Source organism: Enhydra lutris, unplaced genomic scaffold, assembly GCF_002288905.1.
Source record: "Enhydra lutris kenyoni isolate GAN:26980312 unplaced genomic scaffold, ASM228890v2 scaffoldscaffold14, whole genome shotgun sequence".
Lineage (NCBI taxonomy): Eukaryota > Metazoa > Chordata > Mammalia > Carnivora > Mustelidae > Enhydra > Enhydra lutris.
In genome coordinates, this window is record NW_019154098.1 from 43,165,121 (window position 1) to 43,190,031 (window position 24,911).

General features: G+C 36.5%; 1 protein-coding gene across 1 annotated transcript in view; it reads right to left on the reverse strand.

Annotated features, from left to right (window-relative positions):
* The window catches only part of LOC111146619 (transmembrane protein 67), a 50,410-nt gene extending 31,923 nt beyond the window's left edge, over positions 1 to 18,487 (reverse strand). The window contains exons 1-6 of the mRNA XM_022502253.1: positions 18,236 to 18,487; positions 16,526 to 16,614; positions 14,402 to 14,495; positions 7,307 to 7,406; positions 5,735 to 5,804; positions 5,565 to 5,639 (exon numbers count right to left, since the gene is read on the reverse strand). Coding sequence (XP_022357961.1) covers positions 5,565 to 5,639; positions 5,735 to 5,804; positions 7,307 to 7,406; positions 14,402 to 14,495; positions 16,526 to 16,614; positions 18,236 to 18,461 — 654 coding nt within the window. The 5' untranslated portion in view covers positions 18,462 to 18,487. The remainder of the gene's footprint in view (positions 1 to 5,564; positions 5,640 to 5,734; positions 5,805 to 7,306; positions 7,407 to 14,401; positions 14,496 to 16,525; positions 16,615 to 18,235) is intronic.
* Positions 18,488 to 24,911: the final 6,424 nt, after the last annotated feature.

Sequence of the window (24,911 nt, forward strand, 5' to 3'; positions counted from 1 at the left end):
CAAAATGGCAAGAAAATAAAAGAAAACCTGGATACTGATTTAGTATTTCATTGTTAACATTTGCTGATTTAGGATTATTATGCTGCACTAAATTGGCAAGTAATAAAAGAGAAATATTTATGAATGATTTCTAAGCAATAGGAAATTAGGGATAGGTATAGAACTAACATTTAAAATCTCTAAAGTGGTGATTCTCAACAATGAACATTATAATCACCTGTGGGATTTCCTAAGAACAAAAAATGCCTGGCTGTATTCCAAATCAATCTCCAGGAAGAACCAAGGCATGCATGGGCTCTGAAAGCTGCAGATACAAATCTCTGGCTGAGAACCACTGCTTTGGAGCTTATCTGTGTATCTTGCTAAAAAAATGACACACCGAGAAACACCATTCAGGGTAATTTACTTGACATGTACAGAGGAGATAAAGCCAAATTATATGGAACATTGCACCATAGCTACCCAAAAAGTCTAAAATAAAATCATAAGTCACTATTTTCATTTAAGGAGGAAAAATTCTCCCTTTTTAAGAAAAAAACTCCACATCTGTGTATAAAATTGAAGATAACATAAAAAAAACTAGTTTTTTTAGTTTTTTAGTAAAAAAATGGAAAGCAATGATTTTCCAAGCAGTGCTTGGAAATTCATGTAAAATAAACCCACAGACAATTTTAGCAGCAGTGTTAAAGCTGCATGATCCTTTCATAAAATAATATCCACACATTTTAAACCAGGAATTTAAAAACACTTAGGAAATTTATCTTAAGGAAATAATCTCTCCAAAAGGAAAACCATACCTATTTGCATAAAATGGTTGACAGCAATATTATTAATAGAAAACCTAAATATTCAAAGGCACTACAATTATATAAATTTCAGTGCATTAATGAGAGTGTTAGGTAGCTATTAAAAATTACATTGGGTGAGCCTGGAGCATGGTACAGAGAAACCAAGGAAGTACAAAAGGACTGAAGGAGACATGTCAAAATAACACAAGAGCCTATCTCAAAATGTGGGACAATTTGAGCTTCGAAAAGAAAAATAACAGTAAACAATTATCACACACTGAATAAACAAAGATTTCATGAGTTCACAAAAAAGTAAAAAGGAAAAAAGCACAGAGAGAAAGGAAAGCACTCTTTACAGAAGACTGCTAGCTAATAAATGTAGACAGTAAGAGAACTGTGAAATTATTCTGAAATGACCAATTTAAAACTTGATTCAGGCAAGATTGGTTCGTCAATGGCCACTAAATGTATATTTACATAGTCTCAAAGTAAAATCTCAGACTAACTTATTAACCACAGTATCTTTACAATGAAGAGAAGTGGCAAATACCATGGTGACCAGGCAATCAAATTTAGCATCACCAGGAACTGGACCACCTAACATGTGCTCTTTGTTACGATGCAATGGCTGCCCACAACACCATATCATATTCTTGCAAAAAGATGTTTCACTGAGTCTAATCATAAGAAAACAATCAGAAAAGTCCACATTGTGGGACACTCCACAAGAGAGCTGGCCTTGACTCTGCATGTCAATGGCATAAAAACAAAACAACAACAAAAACCACAAAAGCGGAACAGAGTAGGGTCTAGATTAAAGAAAACTAAAAGACTAATTGCAGTGTGGGATCTTTTTTTTTTTTTTAAGATTTTATTTATTTATTTGACAGATAGAGATCACAAGGAGGCAGGTAGACAGAGAGGAGGAAGCAGGCTCCCTGCTGAGCAGAGAGCCCAAGATGGAGATGACATCTGTGCTCGATCCCAGGATGCTGGGATTATGACCTGAGCTGAAGGCAGAGGCTTTAACCCACTGAGCCACCCAGGTGCCCGCAGTGTGGGATCCTTAAATTGATCCTTGGATTCTCGCCTACCCCTCTCCTGCCCCTGCAGAAAGGAGAGGGAGCATAAAGGGCATTATTGGAACAAGAGGGGAAATTTGGAAATGAACAATATATCAGGTAGTTCTATTACATTAATTTTAAATTTCTTTGGTGTGATACAGGGGAAAACCCCCTTGTTCTTAGGCACTACATAGTAAAATATTTAGGAGTGAAGTGTCATTCATCTACAACTTACTTTCAAGTGGCTCAGAAAGAAAAAAAAAGTGTGTGTGTGTGTGTGTGTGTGCATGCATTTTACATGCACATGGAAAAACATTAATGACTGGTTAACCTAGGTGAAAGATGTATGTACGGTTATGGTATTGTACTTTGAGCTTCTCTGTGATTTTGAAATTTTCAAAATAAAAGTTGAGAAAAACATAAAAGATGCTAGATCACTATTACTATCTTTGGGGAAAGATAATGGGAAGACACTGACCCATGTACACAGAAAATTCCTTATTGATTGGCAGATATAAATGCCTCTCATAAAATTATACAAAACTAATTATGTTCCAATTCTGTATTGTTCAAGAAAACATTTGATATGTCGTGTTCTAATCACACTTTTCCAATTAGGAAAAGTGTAAATTATCAAGGTCATACAAGTACTTTAGTCTAGCTGCCAATTACAGTGTCAACATAAACTAATAAACATGCATTCTGGTTTACCAATCTATCTAGTCTCTTGTGGGTTGAATTATTTTGAACTGGTCCCTTAGGCCATGACTAACCTCCAGGTGCACTGCTAAAACTGAGTTCTTACACCTGCCAGGCTGAGGACTGGGCCAAGATAGTCACATAATCTTAACTACATTTGTTTACATGTCTGATACAACTACACAGACCCTGTCTCAATGCTCGTTATAAAGTGACTTAAAATCAAGGTATCTAACCTTGTCCTTAGGAAAGCATCAGTGTCCAAGACTGATATGTTTAGAAGAAATGCATTAACTGAATCAGATTAAATTTAAGAATGGAATTGCCTTTCTCTGCCCATCTTTTTTTTTTTTTTTTTTAAAGACTTTATTTATTTGAGAGAGAGCATGAGAGGGGAGGAGGTCAGAGGGAGAATGAGACTCCCCGTGGAGCTGGGAGCCTGATGCGGGACTCAATCCTGGGACTCCAGGATCATGGCCTGAGCTGACGCAGTTGCTTAACCAACCGAGCCACCCAGGGGCCCATGCCCACCTTTTCTTAACAGAGAAGTCTGCACTGGATCTACCGCACAGTGGCATGAAGAAGGGAGGATATGGAGGTGGTATGGAAGACAGCAGTATGGTTCAAAGACTGTTAGACTGAACAAACAAATTAAGTGAGGATGAGACCCAGATTTCTCACTACTGGAGAAGGTACTGAAAATTTGTCAAAAGGAAAGGTTAGAAGGAACACTGAGGAACTGCTTTAGAATTCCAAGTATCAGTATGAACTCATTTACTTTAATATATATATAAAATAAATAGTTATAAATATATATATGTATATAAGTGTGTGTGTTTGTGTGTGTATTTTAGCTATGTCTCCTAAAAGGGTATACTAAGTGTGGTAATCCTGGTTTCTAAATATTATCCTCCACAAATTCTTAGAGAAATGGTTGATTCCAGGAATGATGTAGGAAAAGTACAAAATGAACCTGGAAATCTTCTTGTGCCAGAAAGGAAAGAAATCCTCAATGAATCATGGAGACATATCAAAAAGGTATAGGAGCCAACTTGAAGGGCTTTCAGTGGCTAAATCTAGGACAATCTGAACACCAAAACAATGCATGTATTGGATTACAACCAACTGAATAAAATAGGAACCCATTAATCTATACTGGCATTATTAAACAAATACATACATAAATGGGAAGAAGGGGAACTACTTCCTTACAGTAGAAGGCTAATTAATAAATGTAGAAAGAATGATGGAAATATTTGGCAACCTCATAGTAGTGGTTGATAAAGGCAAGCATCACCAAAGGAGACTAAAGCTTACTGTTTCTTATTGTTAATATTTGGTGAAGACAAAGCATAATCTTGAAAATTCTCCTCACAAAATACTAATCAATTACAAAGGGAAAAATGGTACCCTTAGAGCAGACATGGCAGCTTGACAGCAGGTGATCAAAGTTAACATCACCAGTGATAGGACATAAGAATGCTGCATGCCCTCTGTTATGGTACAATGCACTGAGAAAAGCAAGACATTTTTTTATGGTTTCCTGCCAACCACGTCCTGATTATGAGGAAAAACTGGATGGACCCAGTCAAGGGTCATCCCATAGACTATAAGGCCTATAACCGTCAAAGCTGTTGAGTTCATGTTTAAGGCAGGAAAAGACTAAGGACATGTTCCAGATCAAGAGACTGAAAGAGAGGGGAGCTCTGTATGACTGATCTGACACCACAGAGGAAAAGGAAATTTATTGGTACTTTTGACAGAATTATTTTAAAAAGGGAAAAAAGAAAAAAATTAAAATAAAGGTCTATAAGTTTGACAATGGTATACAGAAGGTCACTATAAACTGAGACTGGGGAAGAACACTCCAGAAGATATCTATCTTATTGCTAAGGAGCTAATTTTAGGGTGATCTCAGAGCTCCGTCTCTATACCCCTATCTTAGTTTATTTTGTTGTTTCGCAAGTATTTGGTACTTGCCTATCACACCAATAAGACAATACTGGAGAAGAGGAATTTTTGCTTTATTTTTCAAGAGCCCAGATTCTACCTTCATCATGGTTGTCCTCCAATTCCTCCTAACCACTCCCACTGATCTAAGGATGATTTGAGCAACCAGATCCAAGCCTGTCCACCCCCAGCTCTGCTGGCATACTGGGTATTTTCAGTGCTCATTAACTAACTTCTAGTTAGTCATCTAATTCCTATTCCCTCGGATTCATGATCTCCTCAGTTCCAATTCATCCACTTTCTTCCCATTTTACAAAGCAGACATAGACAAGCAACTGTTGCAAAGGCTCTAACCCTAGACCTCCAGGCTCTCAACTACAAAATAAAGAACCTGGCCAGATACGAATAACCCTCATTTCTCCAGTGATTACCATGTATAGGGACTATGAGGTAAGTTTGATTACTATATCCAATATACAGACAATAAAACTGAAGTTTAGAAATATTAAGTAAGTCCAAGGATATATAATTAATGACTGGCAAATCCAGGGTTCAAGTCAAGAGTCTCTGGTGCTCTTAATAAATAATGCTGCATCTTTACAGGATCTAAAAAAGAACTTTCCAGGGGCGCCTGGGTGGCTCAGTGGGTTAAAGCCTCTGCCTTCGGCTCAGGTCATGGTCCCAGGGTCCTGGGATCGAGCCCCGCATCGGGCTCTCTGCTCAGCGGGGAGCCTGCTTCCCTCTCTCTCTGCCTGCTTCTCTGCCTACTTGTGATCTCTCTCTCTGTCAAATAAATAAATAAATAAATAAATAAATCTTAAAAAAAAAAAAAAAAAAGAACTTTCCAGCTTAAACATCTGGAGATCACCAAAAAAGGATGAGCCAAGGTAGAGAAGAGAGGAATGGTACTTATAAATAATAACGCTGAGTTGTTAATGTTTCTCAGATTGATAATTTCTGTTTTAACATGACTTATACAGAACTGTTTCTCATTTTAGTCCCAGACTAATGAGCAAAGGAAGTACGCAACAAGGATGGAACAAAAAAACTGCAACATACTCACAAGATCTCCATAACGGGCAGATGAAATTACACGTGAAGGGAAATTCCCTGTGTTGCTGAAACATAATCCCCCTGTCTTCATAAATAAAAAATAAATAAGTAAATAGTTTATGAAAAGGTATAACCAACTTAATTTTAAAATATATGCCTTATTAATTTGATTAGCCTTACTAAAATGTTTGGTGCTGAACAGGTACAGGACCTGCTGGTATTGATGACTGTTGGTTCGCATCGGACACATCTGTCAACATAACAAAAAAATTTTTAAAAGTCAATGAATTATGCTAGACCTAATTTCATCAAACACTTGTCTTCCTAAATGCTGAATTAGAATAGATTCATTCAGCTAAGTAATAACTTGTAATAAATAAACTAAAAATATTAACACTGATTTGATTAATTTTATTACCATTCCTTCTATTACAAAGCAAGGTATAAATAAATAAGTAAAATTAACCAATAATAGGAGAGCATTCTTTTGAAACTATATCGAGTGTGTAGCATAAATAATATTGAATGGGATGGTTAAGTCACTCAATTAAGAGCCCAAAAAACTCATATAAATGAAACCCAATCTGTTTTCATATGTAGTTATATCAAATCTACTTTCCTTATTTTATCTGTCACAACGCAAAAAAGGAAACATACGCTGAAAAAGATATGTGTATCTATTCCTTCACCCAACCTATAATAAACACTTTCAAAGTCTATTCATTACCCTTATTTTAGGAAAATATATTTTTCATTAATGTATGATATACAGGGAGGAAGAGGATCCACCAGAGTAGTGGGGACACTGAATGGTTTGTTGTACTCATTAATTGTAAGATAGAGCAGGTAGGAGGGGATGGGGGTATGGCACAGATCTAGGCTTGAGTTGGTACTGGAAGGGAAGGCTTGGGCATCAGCCTAGTAGTCAATATTTGGACACCACAGCCCATATCAGCCTAAGATAAGTAGTGATCCAACACTAAGTATCCCCAGCAGAAGCTACTCAAGTATTTTCTATTTTAATCTTGGAAACTGAAGAGAAAACTATGCTTAGAGGGAAGTCATCATGTAGCTCTCTCAACAAAAATTTGAAGAGGTTAAAATAGGGATATTATGTCTGAATTAGAGAGAGGCAGGGGTGTGTGTGTGTGTGTGTGTGTGTATGTGGTGTGCATGTATGAAAGGGAAACAGGAAGTGATAGAGAATAGGGCTATAAATCAGGGTTCTTGGGTTACTATAATTATCATTTACTTAGTAATATGTTCTTTATATAACTTTATTACAAAGCACAGTTCCAGGCACATAGTTAGTATGCTATAAACAGAAGTTAATACTTAAATGCTATATATATATATATATTATAGATTATGTACAAATTACATAATAACAAACAAAAACAGCTACCTTTTACTGAGCGTTTACTCTAAAACACTACGCTAAAAATTCCCATATTGATTTCTGAGCTGTGATAAAAGCCTATGAAGTGGGTGGTTTATCTCCATTCTAAAGACAAGAGGACTGACTTACTAAGTTTGCCAAGGTCAAACAACTGATAAGAGACTGAGCCAAGCCTTGACCTGTAATCAGTTTCATTCTCTAGGCTTCACCTTCTTTATGTGTCAATGTCTATTTCCATCCTTCTTTGAGTTATTGTGAGGAAAGTGATAACATAGGAAGTATTTTTAAAAGGTACAGATTCCATATAAATGTAAGATGATATTTAAAAAGTCAGCACCCAGCACATGGCTTACCTGTTTCCTAAAGCATTTGCCACCGTAAAAGAGTTTTCATTTTCATCACAGAGCTTACAAGTTGCTTGAGACAACAAGGTTCCATTAACAGCTCTTTCCACTAAACGATTTAGAAAAAAAATTATAACTCAAAGTCAGCAAATAAGTTTCTACATACTTTGTAAAGCCCACTAGTAATTATTGTTCTAATAATTCTCAAAATACCTGATCTGCAGAAGAGGCATGTCAAACACCACCAAAACAAAGTATAGAAAAGTGAAGACTTCCTCATTCCCACATAAAGAAATACAAAAACTAATTTTCCAAATCATAATAATAAATTAGTATTTTTTTCTCTAGTTTTGTTTTGTTTGTTTGTTTTTTACTTCTTACCTGCATGTTTCTATTACAGTGGGATGCAGAAACGAGTAGTTTCATAGACAGCTGCAATGTCTCTACAACTTCAGGGTTTCTGGTAGTACCTATTAAAATTTTTTAAATTCATGGGGCGCCTGGGTGGCTCAGTGGGTTAGGCCTCTGCCTTCGGCTCAGGTCATGATCCCAGGGTGCTGGGATCGAGCCCCGTGTCGGGCTCTCTACTCAGCGGGGAGCCTGCTTCCTCCTCTCTCTGCCTGCCTCTCTGCCTACCTGTGATCTCTGTCAAATAAATAAATAAAATCTTTAAAAAAAAAATTTAAATTCATATAACCTTCAACACTACAATTTCATTTTTAGACACCCAACCTACAGAAACACTTGTCCATGTGTATAAGGACATTTACTAAAGTTACTTGTTGGAAAACCTAAATATTTACAATAGCGAAATGATGGTATATTCAACCTATGAAATACTATGGAGTAGATTAGAAAGAATGAGGTAATCTATAGATCATACTGGTAACTGAAAAAAGTATGCTGTAGAACAATATTTTTGGTATGAAACATTTATATAAAAATGCCAGTTATATTTCTTGTGGCTATAATGTATATTTTAAAAACAGGAAAAAAAGGTTCTAGAAGGAAACAGACATACAAACGTGTATGTGCACACACATCAAAATGATCAACAATTACTTCGGGGCTAAGGGAATTAACAGAGAACCAGCATTGGGAAAATGGGTCAAAGATCATTAGTCCAAATCATAATGCTATCAATAATGTTTTATCCATAACACTTTCAGTTTTCACAAAGTGGTAAAAATGATTTTAACCAAAGTAAAGGTGAATGATTTGTTTCTTCTATAGTCATCCCCGTCTTAAATGGCAATCCTATTGGACCATTTACTCAGGCCCCAGTCCTTAGAGTCTCCTTATTTCTTTTCACATTGCATGTTAAAAACAATAAAATTAAAATTAAAAAAATAGATCTGCAAATTTTATTAGCTCTTTTTTTTTCAAATTATATCCAGAAACGGAATTATTCTCTCTACTTTCACAACTCTACCCCAGGCCAAGGGATATCATCTATCACTTGGACTTTAATGACAGCTTCCTAATTGGAGCCCTGGTTCTATCCTCCAGGCAGGAGCTAGAATGGGGCTTTTCAATACTAAGTGTGATCATTTCAATCCCCTGAAAACCTTCCAATGCCCTTCCATCTTACTTGGGGTAATTTCTAAGGTCACTATCATAGCCTAAAAGGCCTTACATGATCAGCACACAATCACCCCAACTTTCCAGAGCCATCTGCTTCTTTCCATACCCTTGTTTGCTTCAGCCACATTAGTGTATTTGCTGCTCCTCGAACATGCCCAACACTTTCCCATCTCAGGATCTTCATACTTGCTAGCCTGAGTCCCCTGGTCATCTACATGGCTTTGTCCCTCATTTCCTTCAAATCTTTGCTCAGATGTCACCTTTCCAAAGAGGTCTTCCATGATCATACATGTAAAATAACACTTGCTCTCTCCCTTGCCCTGCCTTATTTGTCTTCATAGCACTAACCACCCCTGGCATACACTATTCATTTGCTTATTGTCTTCCTCTTGCCACTAGAACCTAAGTTTGATTCATTGCTGTATCCCAGCACCTAGCAGTTAGTGCTCAATAAACATTTTTTTAATTGAAGAACTTAAAATTGGAGAGGAAAGTCTGATTTCATAGAGACCCATTTTCTTACATGATGACAACAGTCTGCTCGTACTGAACTGGGGATAGCTATGGCCTTTTAGCTTAACTGCCCTTCTGTTAAATGAAGTTTCAAAAATTTATTTTAACATTTATTTTAATTTTGTCAACAAATATTTATAAATAAATAAGTATGACAATATATAAATATTTTCAGGACTGTATAGAGACATATAAGTACTAAAAGCATTCTTGGAAGAACACAAAACTTAATAATGACTACATTAGAGGAATAGGAGTGAGAGTGAGGGAAGAAGGGAAAGCACTTAGTTTTACTATTTTTCTATACCATTTAAATTTCTAGCCATATACATACATTTCTTTCATTTCAAAGAGTAAAATTTTAAAGTTGAAAAATAAATGCCCTTTTAAGCAATAAATCTACATGTGCTCTTATGGTACTCTCTCCAAAATACACTGCAAATAAACACTCCAAAATATTTGCAATACATTAAGAAACTTGGAAAGGATAGAGAAAAAATAATTGATTATCTAGGGTAATTTTTGGGAAATGGAATAGGTAGGGAGTATGGACTTTCATTTCTCATCTTACAGCCTCATGAATTATTTGATATTTTTAATGATATGTACTTTCTGCATTAATTATTTTTTAAAAATTACTTACCTGGTTATCTGAGCATTTTCTTCTTATGTCAGAAATGGGAAGAGTTGAAAGAAGTTGTGTAAGAAGTAAGATGCACCCTCTTTCTATTCTTCCTCTCCCCTTCAGCCCCTCTTACAAATCCACAGAACAAATTAACAGCAAAAGTTCAAGATGGCTCTAAGGAGCTCACACCATGGAAAATTGTAAGGATGTAATATAACCTCTAAAATAGTGAAATACTGGTTTCATAGCGGTCACCCAACTATAAGGGGTTACTAGGTGTCAGAGCCACCATCTGGCCCCCCTGGCATCTAGCCTCCATTCTCAGAAACTCATTAAAACTGCAGCTTCTACATCAGTGATCTCTGACTGTCAAAAGTCATTTCAGAACTCATTCCATTCTGACTTCCACACTGTATTTGAATCTGTGAACATCATCGCCTTCATCCCCACTTAGAAATTCCAAGGATATTTTTTACTTCCTTTTTCCTCATCCCCATATTCCTTCACTCATCTAAGTCTATTATCATCCTTTTAATATTTCTGGGATCTACTCCTTTGAGTACAACGTGTTCGAACTCTGGTTTAGGTCCTTGTCACCACCTGTCTACAGCACCCCAACAGCCTCTTCACAGCTCTATTTCTGGTCCCCACTCTTTAAATATCAACTTCACGAGGACAGGAACTGCATTCCTGTTCAGTCTTTCTTTCACTGCTTTACCCTTCATCCCCCTGGACAATGGCCAGCACCTAGTAGGAGCTCAACAAAACCCCTATGCCTACAGAACACCCTACCATTCAAGGCCTTCCACAATCTGGACCAATGCACCTTTAAACTCAGCAAACTGTTATTTCCATAATCCCTTCATATTCAATCTGGATGTTTATATTTGTAACAATATGTTCATATATATAACAGTATGTTTATATTTATAACATTGCTCTTGTTCGTACTCTTCCTCCTGCCCGAAATGTTTTCTTTCTTGCTATCTTTTGAAATACCATTAATTCTTCAAGGTCTCACTATTATACTGCCTCCTCATGCCCACTTTCGCAGACAACCCTAGCTGAAGTGAGTTCTTCCTTACATTTATTGTCTAGAATGCTCATTTCATGATTTAATATATGTGCTCCTATAAAAATATTTTGTTGCTATCTTGCTCTGCAAATCATTTTTCCATATGCATATCCTGGCTTCTAACTAGATTTTAAATAAATTGATGGCCTGGATTTTTATTTCTTTTACAAATTATTTTTGAATAAATAATATACAAATAAAAAATAAAAGGCACAGAAGAATTTAAAAATGAAGTCTCTTTCCCACCCTTTTCCCCCAGATACCCAATTCTCTACCCTGGAGGCAAGACTGTTATCAGTTCCTTGTACATTCCTCCAGAAATAGGGTATGCATAGCACATATGAATTTGTAATTTTTAGAAAGCATAAATGGTAGCTCACCAAATACAGAAAACAGTACCAATAAACAGCAAGTACTCAAATAAACATTTGTGCGTAAATACATAGAAACTTTTCTATGCTTTTTTTCATTTTTAATGTATCTTGGATTTGTTTCTTTAGCAATACTTGAAGAACTGCATTATTTTCTATATAATAATCCATATTTTTCTGCATCCTACATGCCTGCATGGATGTACGACAGTTTATATGACTCATATCTTCTTAACAGACTTTGACATTGTGTATGTTATTTTGTCTTAGGACGAAAGTTGCAATAAGAAGCCATGCATATACTTCTTCAGACATGTATCTTCCTGCACTAGAAAAGGAAATTCCTAGATAAAGCCTACCTGGGTGATGATCTGCATTGGATAAATACTGTCAAGTTGCTCTCCATAGAGACTGCACCAATTTATAATTCCCCAGTAATATATGAATAACTACTACCTTGTATCCTTGCAAACACTATCAAAGTTCAAAAGGTTGATAATAGGGGTGCCTTGGTGGCTCAGTCAATGACATATCTGCCTTTGCCTCAGGTCATGATCCTGGGTACTGGGATGGAGCCCTGCGTCAGGCTCCCTGCTCAGCAGGAAAGCTGCTGCTTCTTTTCCCTCTGCTGCTTCCCTTACTTGTGCTCTCTCACACTCTCTCTCTCTCTCTCCCTCTGTCATATTAAAAAAATCTTTTAAAAAAATGTTGAGGGGTGCCTGGGTAGCTCAGTCACGAAGCATCTGCCTTGGGCTCAGGGCATGATCCCAGGGTCCTAGGATCGAACCCTGCATCAGGCTCCCTGCTAGGCAGGAAGCCTGCTTCTCCCTCTCTTACCACCTCTGCTTGTGTTTCCTCTCTCGCTGTGTCTCTCTCTGTCAAGTAAGTAAATAAAGTCTTTAAAAAAAAAAGTTGATAATAAAATCTGGTAGGTTAAAAATAAAATTTATTTTAAAAATAAAATTTTAATTAATATTATTCTCTGAGCAATGTTGAACTTGTTTCTCATGTTTAATGTTTTTCTGTTTGTGAATTCAGTCTATTCATGATTTTTGGCCATTGTTTAACTTCAGCTTTTCCTCTTGTTCTTATATTATTATAGAAGTTTTTTATATATATATTGTAGAACTTAGACCTCTATTAATTGTATGCATTATAAATTTTTCTCTAGTTTGTAGGGTTTTTCCTTGTGTTCTTTATTATTTTTCTACATGATATTTTAGAATTTGTATTTAGTGAAATTTGCCAATATTTCCTTCTGTAGGTTCTGGGTTTTTCCTTATACTTAGGCCTATTCCATGCCAAGACTAAAAAAATTTTTCCTGTTTTTTATGATTTTTTAAGATTTTATTTATTTGACAGAGAGAGAGAGAAGAGAGTGAGAGAGGGAACACAAATTGGGGGAGTGAGAGAAGCAGGCTTCTCACAGAGCTGGGAGCCTGATGCGGGCTCAATCCCAGAACCCTGGGATCATAACCTGAGCCAAAGGCAGATGCTTAACGACTGAGCCACCCAGTCTCCCCTTTCATGATCTTTTATAGAATCATATTTAGTATTTAAATATTTGACTGGCCTGAAATTTATTTTTCTTTAAGAAATAAGTTTGAAACCCAACTTAGTATTTTCCAAGTTTCCCCAACACCATCTACTAATCAGTCTTTTCTCCACTGACAGGAAATGCCACCTTTATCACATATCATATTCCAACTGAGACTCGGTCTATTTTGATTCTCTACTTTAAGTTCCACCCATTAGTATGTGTAATCCATATGCCAGCCATACATATTATTACAGCGGCTATAAAATGTGCATAATACCAGATAGGGTTGTTTCCTCTCTCCTTTTTCATAATATTCTTGGTTTTTCATATTTTTTCCAGATAAATTTTAGAGTTAGTTGTGTAGTCTCTAAAATAGACAAACAATATCCTAGTAGAATTTACCAGGGTTCCATCAAATGAATAGACTGGTATTGGGAGAGCTGACATCTTTATAATATTTAATTTTCCCCTTCAAGAACATCCTATGTATTTCACTTACTAAAGCCTACTTTTGTATCCTGCAGGAGCATTCTAAGGTTTCTTCAATTGATTTATCTTATACATTTCTTCTAAAATTTATGCTTGGCATTTTTTTCTTTTTGTTGCTACTGTAGATGAGATTTTTTTCTTCTTTCATACATTTTAAAGAATTGTTGTTTAGAAAGAAGAAGGCTACTAATTTTTGGAAAATAATTTTGTATCTAAAACCTTTATTATTTATAGTAATTTTTAGTAATTCCCTTGGGTTTTCTAAACATATAATCAAATCATTAAAAATTAATTTTTAATGATTTTTACCTCCTTTTTAATTACCCTACCATCTATTTCTTTCACTTACCTAAGTGCACCGTGTACATCTTTATCTGGGTCCTGATATTAATATAAATGCTTATCATTTGTCCCTATTAAGCATCATGTTGGCTTCTGAATTGAAACATATATACTTTATCATGTTATTTTAAGGAAGTATCAATCTAATCATATATTATAAAGAATATTTTTTAATTTTTTTAAAAGATTTTATTTATTTACTTGTCAGAGAAAGAGAGAGAGAGAGAGAGCACAAGCAGGGGAAGCAGGCAGGCAGAGGAAGAAACAGATTCCCCAGTGAGCAAGGAGCCTGATGCAGGACTTGATCTCAGAACCCCAGGGAACATGACCTGAGCTGAAGGCAGACACTTAACCAACTGAGCCAGCCAAGTGTCCTGAGAATTTTTTTTTTTAAATCAGGGAGTGCTTTTTATTCTCTTCTCAATGGCTACTATTGTCTTAAACATCATTAAATTTTGGACAATTAAAAAAAATACTGTTCACCTAGCTATTTCAATTAATGTCCTTTTCAAACCAGCTAAGTGAAGATTCATTACTACTTTTTCATAAAGAATTTACTTCTTACCTAAAATATGGCCAGTGGGACAGTGGCATTTTCCTTCTGCAGTTAAACCACCAGGGCAAGAAATGCAATTCCAGCCATCTTCAGTAATACCTTTCTAAATTAAAACAAAACAAAAGTAAAATTTCTCCTTGATCAGTGATATAATTCCAAAAAGCCACAACAGTATATAATTTGTAGCCAATATTCTAATAAATCATGTACATATGAGTTACATAAAAATTTCCTAGACAGCCAAACAGTGCTTACATTCCAAAATTAAGTTACATATGATCACTATGTACTGACTACTGTTAACTCTGGGCAACACTGCTTTCTTCTTCATGATTTTCAGTTAAAATGACTCCTTACTTTCAAAGTAATACTGTCATTCAGTTTTTCAATTTACAAAAATAAAACACAACAAAATTCAAAAGGATTTAATCAACAGATAGCCAATTAACTGTTTGGTTTTACCTCTTCTAACATATTCTAATTTTTATAATTCAAATACATTAGTTTTTCAAAATTAAACTATGATTCAAAATGGTTGAATTTTATGGTATACAAATAATACGTAAATAAAGTTGTTAAATTATAATTATAAAGCTAAATTATAAATTATCTATTGTTTGTATTAATAAGGGTTTTTGATAATATGGTATCATTCAAAATTGGGCTTACATGGTTTTTCCTAACCTGGGGCAAAACCAAATATGGATGTAACCAAAATGAACAGAGAACAAATGGTAATAACAAAACAATTAGAAATTATTTTTAATTTTGGTTGAAAAGGGATATATCAAGAAATGCTCCTTAATTTGGCAGTACATTTAGAGAGGACTATTTAAAAATTATGATTATTTTGTAATTTCACTGAAGAATAAATTTGCTTTGTAGCCATTTCATATTAGCAGCTTTTTATGATTGATAATTCAGCAATGGTCAATATTTCCAAAAACATAAAATAAGTATTAAGTGGTAATCAAACTTATAAGTTAAATCAAATTAGCCATAAAATTAGGACAACAGGTAAATTAAACTATCAACTTAATAGTAATTAATTTAATAGTAATTTAAACTATTAAATTGCCAGATTCCATTTTTTTAATCCAGATAATGAGAAGAAACATTACTACAAAAGAACTGCCTCATAAGACTCCTAATTATTTTTTTTTTAAACATTGTATTTATTTGACACAGACAGTGAGTGAGCACAAGCAGGGGAAGAAGGAGAAGCAGGCTTCCCACTGAGCAGAGAGCCTGATGTGGAGCTCAGTCTAGGACCCTGGGATCATGACCTGAGTTGAAGGCAGATACTTAAGTGACTGAGCCACCAGATGACCCAAAGACTCCTAATTTTTGAAAATGATTGCAAAATGTATTTGCATTCATTAAAAATCATTATATATAGTAGCTAATTTACCAATTTTCCAAAAATTATGATATAATGACTAACAAGACAGCAACAGATATTATTTAACCTATTTAATAATGCAACTGGCATTTCATGAACTTATTACACCTTAGGTATCGTTATGAACATGAATTGTTATAAGACTGCTGACACAACAGGTCCAAGACAGAACTCAATCTGTACCAGTCAAAATATACATACATCCCAACTTGCTCTTTATATGTATCATTCATCTATTAAAAAAAAAAAAAGTCACTCTGTGAGAAAATATAAAGACAAATTTCACAGCTTTGCATTTTTAATTTCAGATTTTAAAAACCAAGACAATGCATTTGTTTTTTCCAAGTTTGCATAAAATTTCACTGATTGCCCAAAATTTACTCTAGTAAAAATAAAAATAATTTAAATAATTTTAAAGTTGGGGAATATATTAGAGTATGGCATTAAAACATAGCTCAAAAAATAAAGACAGTTAAGGGGTGCCTGGGTGGCTCAGTTGGTTAAGCAGGTGGCTCTTGATTTCAGCTCAGGTCATGATCTCAGGGTCCTGGGATTGAGCCCTTGCATGGGGCCCTGCACTCAGCAGAGAGTCTGCTCAAGGATTCTCTCTCCCTCTCCCTCTCCCCATCACCCAACTTGTGCTCTAAAATGAATAAAATATTTAAAAAAAAAAAAGACATTCAATTTACTACATTTTACAGTAAAATTATTTTAAAGTAAATATTTGATACCATGTTTTCTGGGCACTTTTTACAAATAAAATCAGGTCCTCCATTATTAGAGATCATCTGAAACCCTGGTAGACACATACATGAAGTTCCTAAAAAGAAAAGAGCCAATTTTGACCTTGGTAAATAAAAATAATAAAACTCCAAATAGGGAAACTTTCAATATTCTTAAGATCTTAAAAAGCAGTATAGTTGTTAAGAGCAAATCCAGAAACATACTATGTGGGTTCTAATCTTAATTCTGCTATTTAGCTAGCTGTGTGATCTTCAGCAAGTTACTGAACTCTGTGCCTAGATTTCCACTTTGGCAAAATGGGAACGATAACAGTACTTACCTCATAGGTTTGGTATGAGTATTAAATTAGTTATTATATGGAAAGCGCTTAGAATGTGTATGGCACACAGTAGGTATTTTGTTTCCTACCACTTTAACTGCAAGCAGAACTCAATTATTAAAGTACTGAACTTTAATTTTAATAATCAAACTATTCATTAACTGCTATGGGAAATTTTACAGTTCTATTTCATCCAACCATACACATATATTCAATGATCTCAAATTTACTTTACCAAAACAAAACTTAATTAGCAAAATCATCCTGATTCAAATAAATGGCTACTTTTCTCTGAACAGACAGTAGACTTTATAACCGTTATTCAACTTGCTGGATAGGTAAGGACAGCATTCTCTAAGGACACGTCAAGTGTAAACAGATCCCATAGGAATCTATGTGGTAGAATGCATAGGATATTTGGGTTCTTAAGTATGAAGCTACCACCTCACACTTTAAGACTCTGTGAAACGCTTTCTCATTCCTATTTCCTCACCTGGGGAGCCTGACTAGTCTTATGTAATGACTTAAATGAGGACATATCAAGTTTGAAGATGGCAAAAAGTTAACACCATGGGTGACCAAATCAAGATTGAAAAACATCCTAGACTTTAGAAGATGGAAAAAGTCTTATTCTGAGCAGTTTCAGTGAGGAGAACTAGGACCAAATGGTGGAAGTTTCAAGAAAAAAGAAATAAGCTTAATCTAAAGAGATTTCAAGGGCAATTAGTAATATTCGATAATAAAAGAGATAAGTCCTAAGGAAATCTATATTAAGGACACACGATATAGTGGGAAAATACACGGGTAGAAACTGAGGGCAAGGAGACAAAAGTTCTTCCGATCCACAATTTAGGTGACAAATAAGATATTACAACATCAACTGGGCTTCAATTTCCTTATCCGTAAAATGAGAAGACTGGACCTGATCGTGATTAGGTCCCTTATAGCTCTCGGTTTCTAAGATTAGAAAAGCAAAATAAAGAGTTAAAGTTTATAAGCGCTCATTTGCGTTCCCTCCCCAACCCGTCCTGTGACCTACTCCTTTATACTTCGCTAATTCTCTATCTCTTTTCTGTCTTTGGTAGGCGACTTTCCAGATGCCCCCCGAAAGACCCCTCTGATGAGAAGCGGGGGACTGACGCGGAGAAATTCATTATTGGCGCTGGCTCACGGCGTAGCTTACTCTGGGTTCCCCAACTTCAACTGTGTGCAAGCTGCAATCCTCCAAGCAAACCCATCTCTTACGCTTTGGCAGTTAAGTTTCCTGAAAATTTGTTCCCGAAGGCGATAAAAGGTGTTTCAGACACGCCAGGGACTGAGGGCAGCAACAAGGCGTTGTATTCGAGCTTTGGCTAGGGCCCACCCTGAACGGTCTCACCTCGGGCATCCCGCCTCTGGTTGGCTCCGCATGGGACACAGGACAGCGCGGAGATATCGAAGTACTGGTTGTGGCCGCACGACTCTGGCTGCAGGAATGGAAAGGAGAAGGTCTGGGCGTGTGAGACTCGCGGGAAGACCAACAGAAGGAATACATTCGCAGCAGCCGCGGATGAGACAGACCAAGCCGCCATGGCTACCCCGGGCCCCCCGCCGCCCGTCACCATGGTGCAGACGCCCGCGGCCGCGCAGTCTGTGGCGTCCCATCAGCCGCTGGGGCGAATCTGTAGAGCCGATTGGACAACTCCGCCTGGGGATCCGGAAGTGTCTGCAGTTGCTGCCTGGTTGCTAGGTGAGCAAAGCCGCGGGAAGCTGGCTTGTCTGAAAGGATGGGTTAGAGAGGCACGCTAATCCTGTAGGCTGGCGGGCCGCAACTGGCTTTTTAAAAATGTTTCAAACTCTGAGACGCGACCCATTGCCGAGATGTGCTGTCAGTTTAGGAGGTCGGTAAATAGAATACCACAACAAAGACAGTATCTGAGTTTATTACACAAATTAAGAGTAAGTTGTTTCATTACGCTGTTGAATGATGTTTACATCAGAATTTATTTAGACCAAGCCATTTTCGCATGAAAGAAGACATTACAACAGTGTATTTGTCAAAACACGTTTGTCAGAAAAGTAGGGGAAAACCCACTGATTTGAAATATACAATGCTAGATTGGCTTAAAAAAACAAGAAAGATCATTCCTGGCATAATGTTCTTTGGGTTTCTGGTTTCCTTGTTTTGGATAAAGGAAATCATGCATATATAATGAGATTGTCTTTTGTCAATAAAGAAGGAATCTAATTTTTAACCTAATTTACGCATACATGAATATTGCCTTTCAAAGCAAGCACCTTTGGAGGCTGTTAACACTAAACACCAAAATATTTTAGAATTACCTTTAGAGCCAGTTTATAGATTATAAAAGAAAATTTTATGTTTTAATGTTTAAATCTCACTTCTGTTTTTTGTTGCATTTTGTTTGTTTCATTTTGTTTGCACACCTTCCACTCTCCCAATACAATCACCCAGCATAATTTTTAGCCCCTTATTCATCAGTAGTAGCTTGAAACAAACTTGACTTTCTCAAAAAAATGTTTTTGCAGTAAAAATGATTTGTCACTATTAAGGAAAATACATACATACACAATTCTTAATGCATGTTGAAAATGCATCTAAGTTAAGTTAGATAACTTTAACCATTAACCCCCATCAGGCCTAGTATTTCTCATGTGGCCTTCCCCAATAGACCAGCATTCACTCAGTCACTCATATCAACAGTAGAGGACACAGGAGAAATATGTTCTGAAAACTCTTCCTTAAAGACAAATTCTAAAAAGCGTTTTTGAGTAATTATGCATTGTTGGAGTGTCTAGTTGACAGTGAAAAAATTACTTATCTGAATAAGATTTTAAAAAAACATGTGACTATACAAATGTTAATGCAGACTCAGAAAGGGTATGGTCAGAATAGTTGAGATTAATCTGCAAAAGCTTTGTATGGATGATTTTTAATTCTAGTCTTCTTTAATTAAGTGCATACTGTTATATGCTCCGTGGAAGGGATTGGGGCAATATTTACTCATTGCCTCCTATGTAATTAAAGCAATAAAAGAGCTTCCATTCATGATGGTTTTTCTTGTGTCCCACACTATGCACTATACTAAGTTCTTGGCACCATTCATCTTAATTCTTCATAATAACCCTTTGAGGGAATACTATCCCTTTTTGTATCCTTTAACAAAAAAGAAGAAGAAGAAGAAGAAGAAGAAGAAGAAAGAAAGAAAGAAATTGAAGATCGAGAAAGTAACATTCTGGGCACCTGGGTGGCTCAGTTGGTTGAGCGACTGCCTTCAGCTCAGGTCATGGTCCCAGAGTCCTGGGATGGAGTCCCGCATCAGGCTCCCTGCTAAGCGGAGGTGGGGGGGGTCTGCTTCTCCCTCTGACCTTCCGCCTCTCATGCTCACTTGCTCTCATTCTCTCTCGCTCTCTCAAATAAACAAATCTTAAAAAAAAAAAGCATTTTAGGAAATGGTGGAACTAGAATTTATCTCCATCTAGCCAGCTCCAAAACCTGTTAACTTTTCAGTTTATTAAGTGGCTTCTTTGTGGAATAGACGGAGAAAAATGTTGGCATTCTACGTGTAGGACAAACCTGTTGCCTTTAGTTAACAAAATGATACTGCCATCGTATACCATGGACAGTGGAACTGTGATTGTCTAAGACCTTAGGGCATTACACCTAACAAAACTGCTCCAAAGTGGGGCGCCTGGCTGGCTCAGTCGGTTAAGCAGCTGCATTCGGCTCAGGTCATGATCCCAGAGTCCTGGGATCGAGCTTCACCTCTGGCTCCTTGCTCAGCAGGGAGCATGCTTCTGCCTTGCCTGCTGTTCCCCCTACTTGTGCTTGTTCTCTGTATATCTCTCTCCCTTGCTCTCTGTGTCAAATAAATAAATAAAATCTTAAAAAAAAAAAAACAAACAAAAACCCACTCCAAAGAGCTAAATAAAGACCTTAGTTGTAGTGAAAGGATTCAAAATACAGTTAGGTTTGTCATAACTGTGGATATTGTGGGTTCATCTGTATAAACTACTTATACAAGGATAGCAGAAAGAATGTTAGCTAAAACTGTAAGCATAAATTGGGACTATATCATTAGCGATATTTTTGCTGCAAGTAAATAGATCACATAGTTTAAGCCAGTTTGCATGGCTTAAACAAAAACAAACATGAGAAGTATGGAGATAGGTGGTCACTGGTCTTCCTTCAATGATGTCAGATAGTCATCACTGCAGTTTCCTTGGCTTTTCCTCTTAGTTGAGTGTGTTTCCCTCAAACCAGATACCAACATTCAGATTTAAGACAGGAAGAAGACAAGGAGCTGAGCTGAACCAGAGGTATTTCCACTGTTTCTTAAAAAAAAATGAAAGCAAATATTTTCTCTGTGTCATGTATAGTGCTAAACTTCTTATATGCATTATTTGAATCTTTTTAACAACCCTATGAATAGACAGTGCATTTACCAGGTTTAAGGACATACCCAGTATCACCCAGCTAAAATGTGAGAGAATTATCCACAGAAGTGGATGAAACTAAGGAGAACATGGTTTAATGTCAGCCTACAAAGGTGTATCAAAATCCATGAGAGGATGAGTTCAAAGGGGATAGCAAATGCTTATTGAACACCTGGAATGAGATAGGTGCTGCACCATGCCTTACCTACACTAAAAAATTAAAGCAATGGAAGAGGGAGAGGCAGGAGAGGATGAACGGAAGAGCTGTTTAGGAGGAACAATCATGAGAATGTTATGACTTGGACAAAGAAAAGAGAAGAAACAAAAATAAGGATCACTCAGTTTCTGACTAGGATGGCTAGGTGGATTGTGACATAGGAAGATAGAAATGTCTGGGAACAGATAAAAATCTTCTGACTGAATATGGAAAAAAATATATAGGTAGAAATTTAAGTTATAGGAATTGGGGTGCCTGGGTAGCCCAGTTGGTTGAGTGTCTGATCCCAGACACTGATCCCAGTGATCAGTGATCCTCAGTGATCTGAGTCTGATCCCAGAAACCTGGGATCAAGTCCCACAGTGGGCTCCCAGCCCAGCAGGGAGTCTCTTCTCCCTCTCCCTCTGCCCTCCCCACCCCTGCTCATTCTCTCCCTCAATCTCTCTCTCTCTCTCTCAAATAAATGGATAAAATCTTAAAAAAAAAAAAAGGAAGTTATAGGAATTCTGTTTGTGGGAGTTGGGACCATATAATAATTTAAATAATTGATATTAATTGCTTGTTTTCATGTGTCAGGCAGTGTAATATTTCATTTAACAAAATTGGGACCATTATAATCACTTCTACTTTACAGATGAGAAAACCAAGACTTAGAAAACAATATATGTCTTCCTAAGATCATGCTCAGATCTTGATTCTAACTCCGGTAATTTGATACCAGAGCCCACACTTTGGACACTGATTCTTTACTGCTGCTCTTGAATCCCTGGCTGTGCTTTCCTTGGCATGAATAAAGAGAAGGGAAAGGCAAGTAAGTCCGTGAGGAGGATTAATTAATTAAAATATTACAAATAATGTGATGGGAAAAAATGCAAAGTGCAGAAATGGAGGTTGTGGTCAGAAAGGGGAATTAGTGAAGTCATGATCTTACAATCAAAGCACTTTGTGTGCTAAGCCCTGCTCTCTTTCCCAGTCTTCAGACTCTTGGTGTTACTCTAGTCCCTACTAGAACTGCTGCATCACATACAATATATTCTACACTGACCTTGGCTTCCATGATGGAACAGGCAGTTTTTCTCCAGGTTATTCCTAGAATAAACTTTCTGGTTATTCCTGCTCTTTGTCCTTTGTTGGCTCAACTTCCTTCACCTAAATATTATATGGAGAATCCCCAAGGGCTCAGTCCTAGACTTTTTTTCTCTTCTCATACTTTGGTTTCCCTGTGGGTGATGTCAACCATATCTGTGACATCATTGACCAGTTTTGGGAGATGACTCATGTATCTATATATATCCAGGCCAAGGATCTTTTCTGAGCTCTGAACAGAATTTCCACTCTGGAATGAAGCATTTTTAATTCAAGGTCTCCAAAACAACCTACGAACTTCATCACTCCCCCAACTCCAACCTTGTCTTCTTCCAGTTTTTTATATCTCAGTTAATGGCACCATCATCCCATCTGAAATACCTAAAATATCTAATATATCTAAAATATCTAAAAGTCACTTTCGATGCTTTTCTTCATCTTCCCATTTCAGTCTAGACTTCTTGTTTTTTTTTAATCTACTAAATATTCCCTGAATTAATTGCCCAAATATCCCTTGAATTCTTTTACTTTTTTAAAACTCTACATCACTATCACCCTAAAATGCTACCTTCTCCCTTATGAATCACTGCAATTACCTATTTTAAACCTTAATTTTTCAGTGTTAGGCATTATTACTTTATTTTTTTGTTTAGGTATAATTGACATATAACATTATATTAGTTGCAGGTGTACAATATAATTCAGTATTTGTATGTAATGAGAAATGATCATAACAGTAAGTCTAGCTAACATCCATCACCATATAGTCACAAAATTTTTTTCTTGTTAAGGAGAACTTTTAAGATCTACTCTAAGCAACTTTCAAATATGCAATACAGTATTATTAACTATAGTCACCATGCTGTATATTACATCTCTGTGACTTTTCTATAGCTGGAAGTTTATACTTTTTGACTCTCTTGACCCATTTCACCCACTCTCTACCCCCCCACCTCTGCAAACCACCAATCTGTTCTATGTTTGGGGGAGAGGGGTTTGTCATTTTTTAAAATAGATTCCACATGAGTGAGATCATATGGTATTTGTCTTTCTCTGTCAGACTTATTTCTAAGTACTTAGTGTAATGCCTGAAGGTCCATCCATGTTGTTGCAAATGGCAAGATTGTATTCTTATGACTAAATAATATTCCTATATATGTGCATATAATCACATTTTCTTTATCAATTCATCCATCAATGAACACTTAGGTTGTTTCTAATGTTTCCATATCTTGGTTACTATAAATAATGTTACAATAAGTGTGAAGGTGCATATATCTTTTTGAGTTAGTGTTTTTATCTTCTTCAGATAAATACCCAGAAGTAGAATTGCTGGATCATATAATAGTTCTCTTTTTAGTTTTTAGAGGAACCTCCGTGGAAGGTTCCGTGATGGTTGTACCCATTTAAATTCTCACCAACAGCACACAAAGGTTTCCTTTTCTTCACATCCTCACCAAAACTTGTTTTATTTTTTATAATAACCCGTCTAACAGTTGTGAGGTAAGATTTCATTGTGGTTTTTTAAAAGATTTTATCCATTTATTTGACAAAGAGAGAGAGAGCACAAGCAGGGGGAGTGGCAGGCAGAGGGAGAGGAAGACGCAGACTTCCCACTGAACAGGGAGCCTGATTGGGGCTTGATCCAAGGACCCCAAGATCATGACCCCAGCTGAAGGCAGACACTTAACTAACTGAGCCACCCAGGTGGTTTTTGATTTGTATTTCCCTAATGATTGGTGGTGTTGAGTACATTTTCATGTACCTATTGACCATTTGTATGTTTTCTTTGGAAAAATGTCTATCCAGACCTTCTGCCCCCTTTTTAATCAGATTGTTTCTTTGCTGTTGAGTTGTAATAGTTGTGTATATATTTTGTATATTAACCCTTTATGAGATACATGATTTGTATGTATTTTCTCCTATTCAGTAGTTTGCCTTTTCATTTTGTTGGTGGTTTTCTTTGCTGTGCAGAAGCTTTTTTTTTTTTTTTAAAGATTTTATTTATTTATTTGACAGAGAGAGATCACAAGCAGGCAGAGAGGCAGGCAGAGAGAGAGGAGGAAGCAGGCTCCCCGCTGAGCAGAAAGCCCGATATGGGGCTCGATCCCAGGACTCTGAGATCATGACCCGAGCCGAAGGCAGCGGCTTAACCCACTGAGCCACCCAGGCGCCCCTGTGCAGAAGCTTTTTAATCTGATGTAGCCCAACTTGTTTATTTTTGCTTCAGTTGCCTCAGGCATCTATTTTTTTTTTAAGATATTATTCAATCACTTGAGAGTGTGTACATGCTTGCATGCATACTGTATGGATG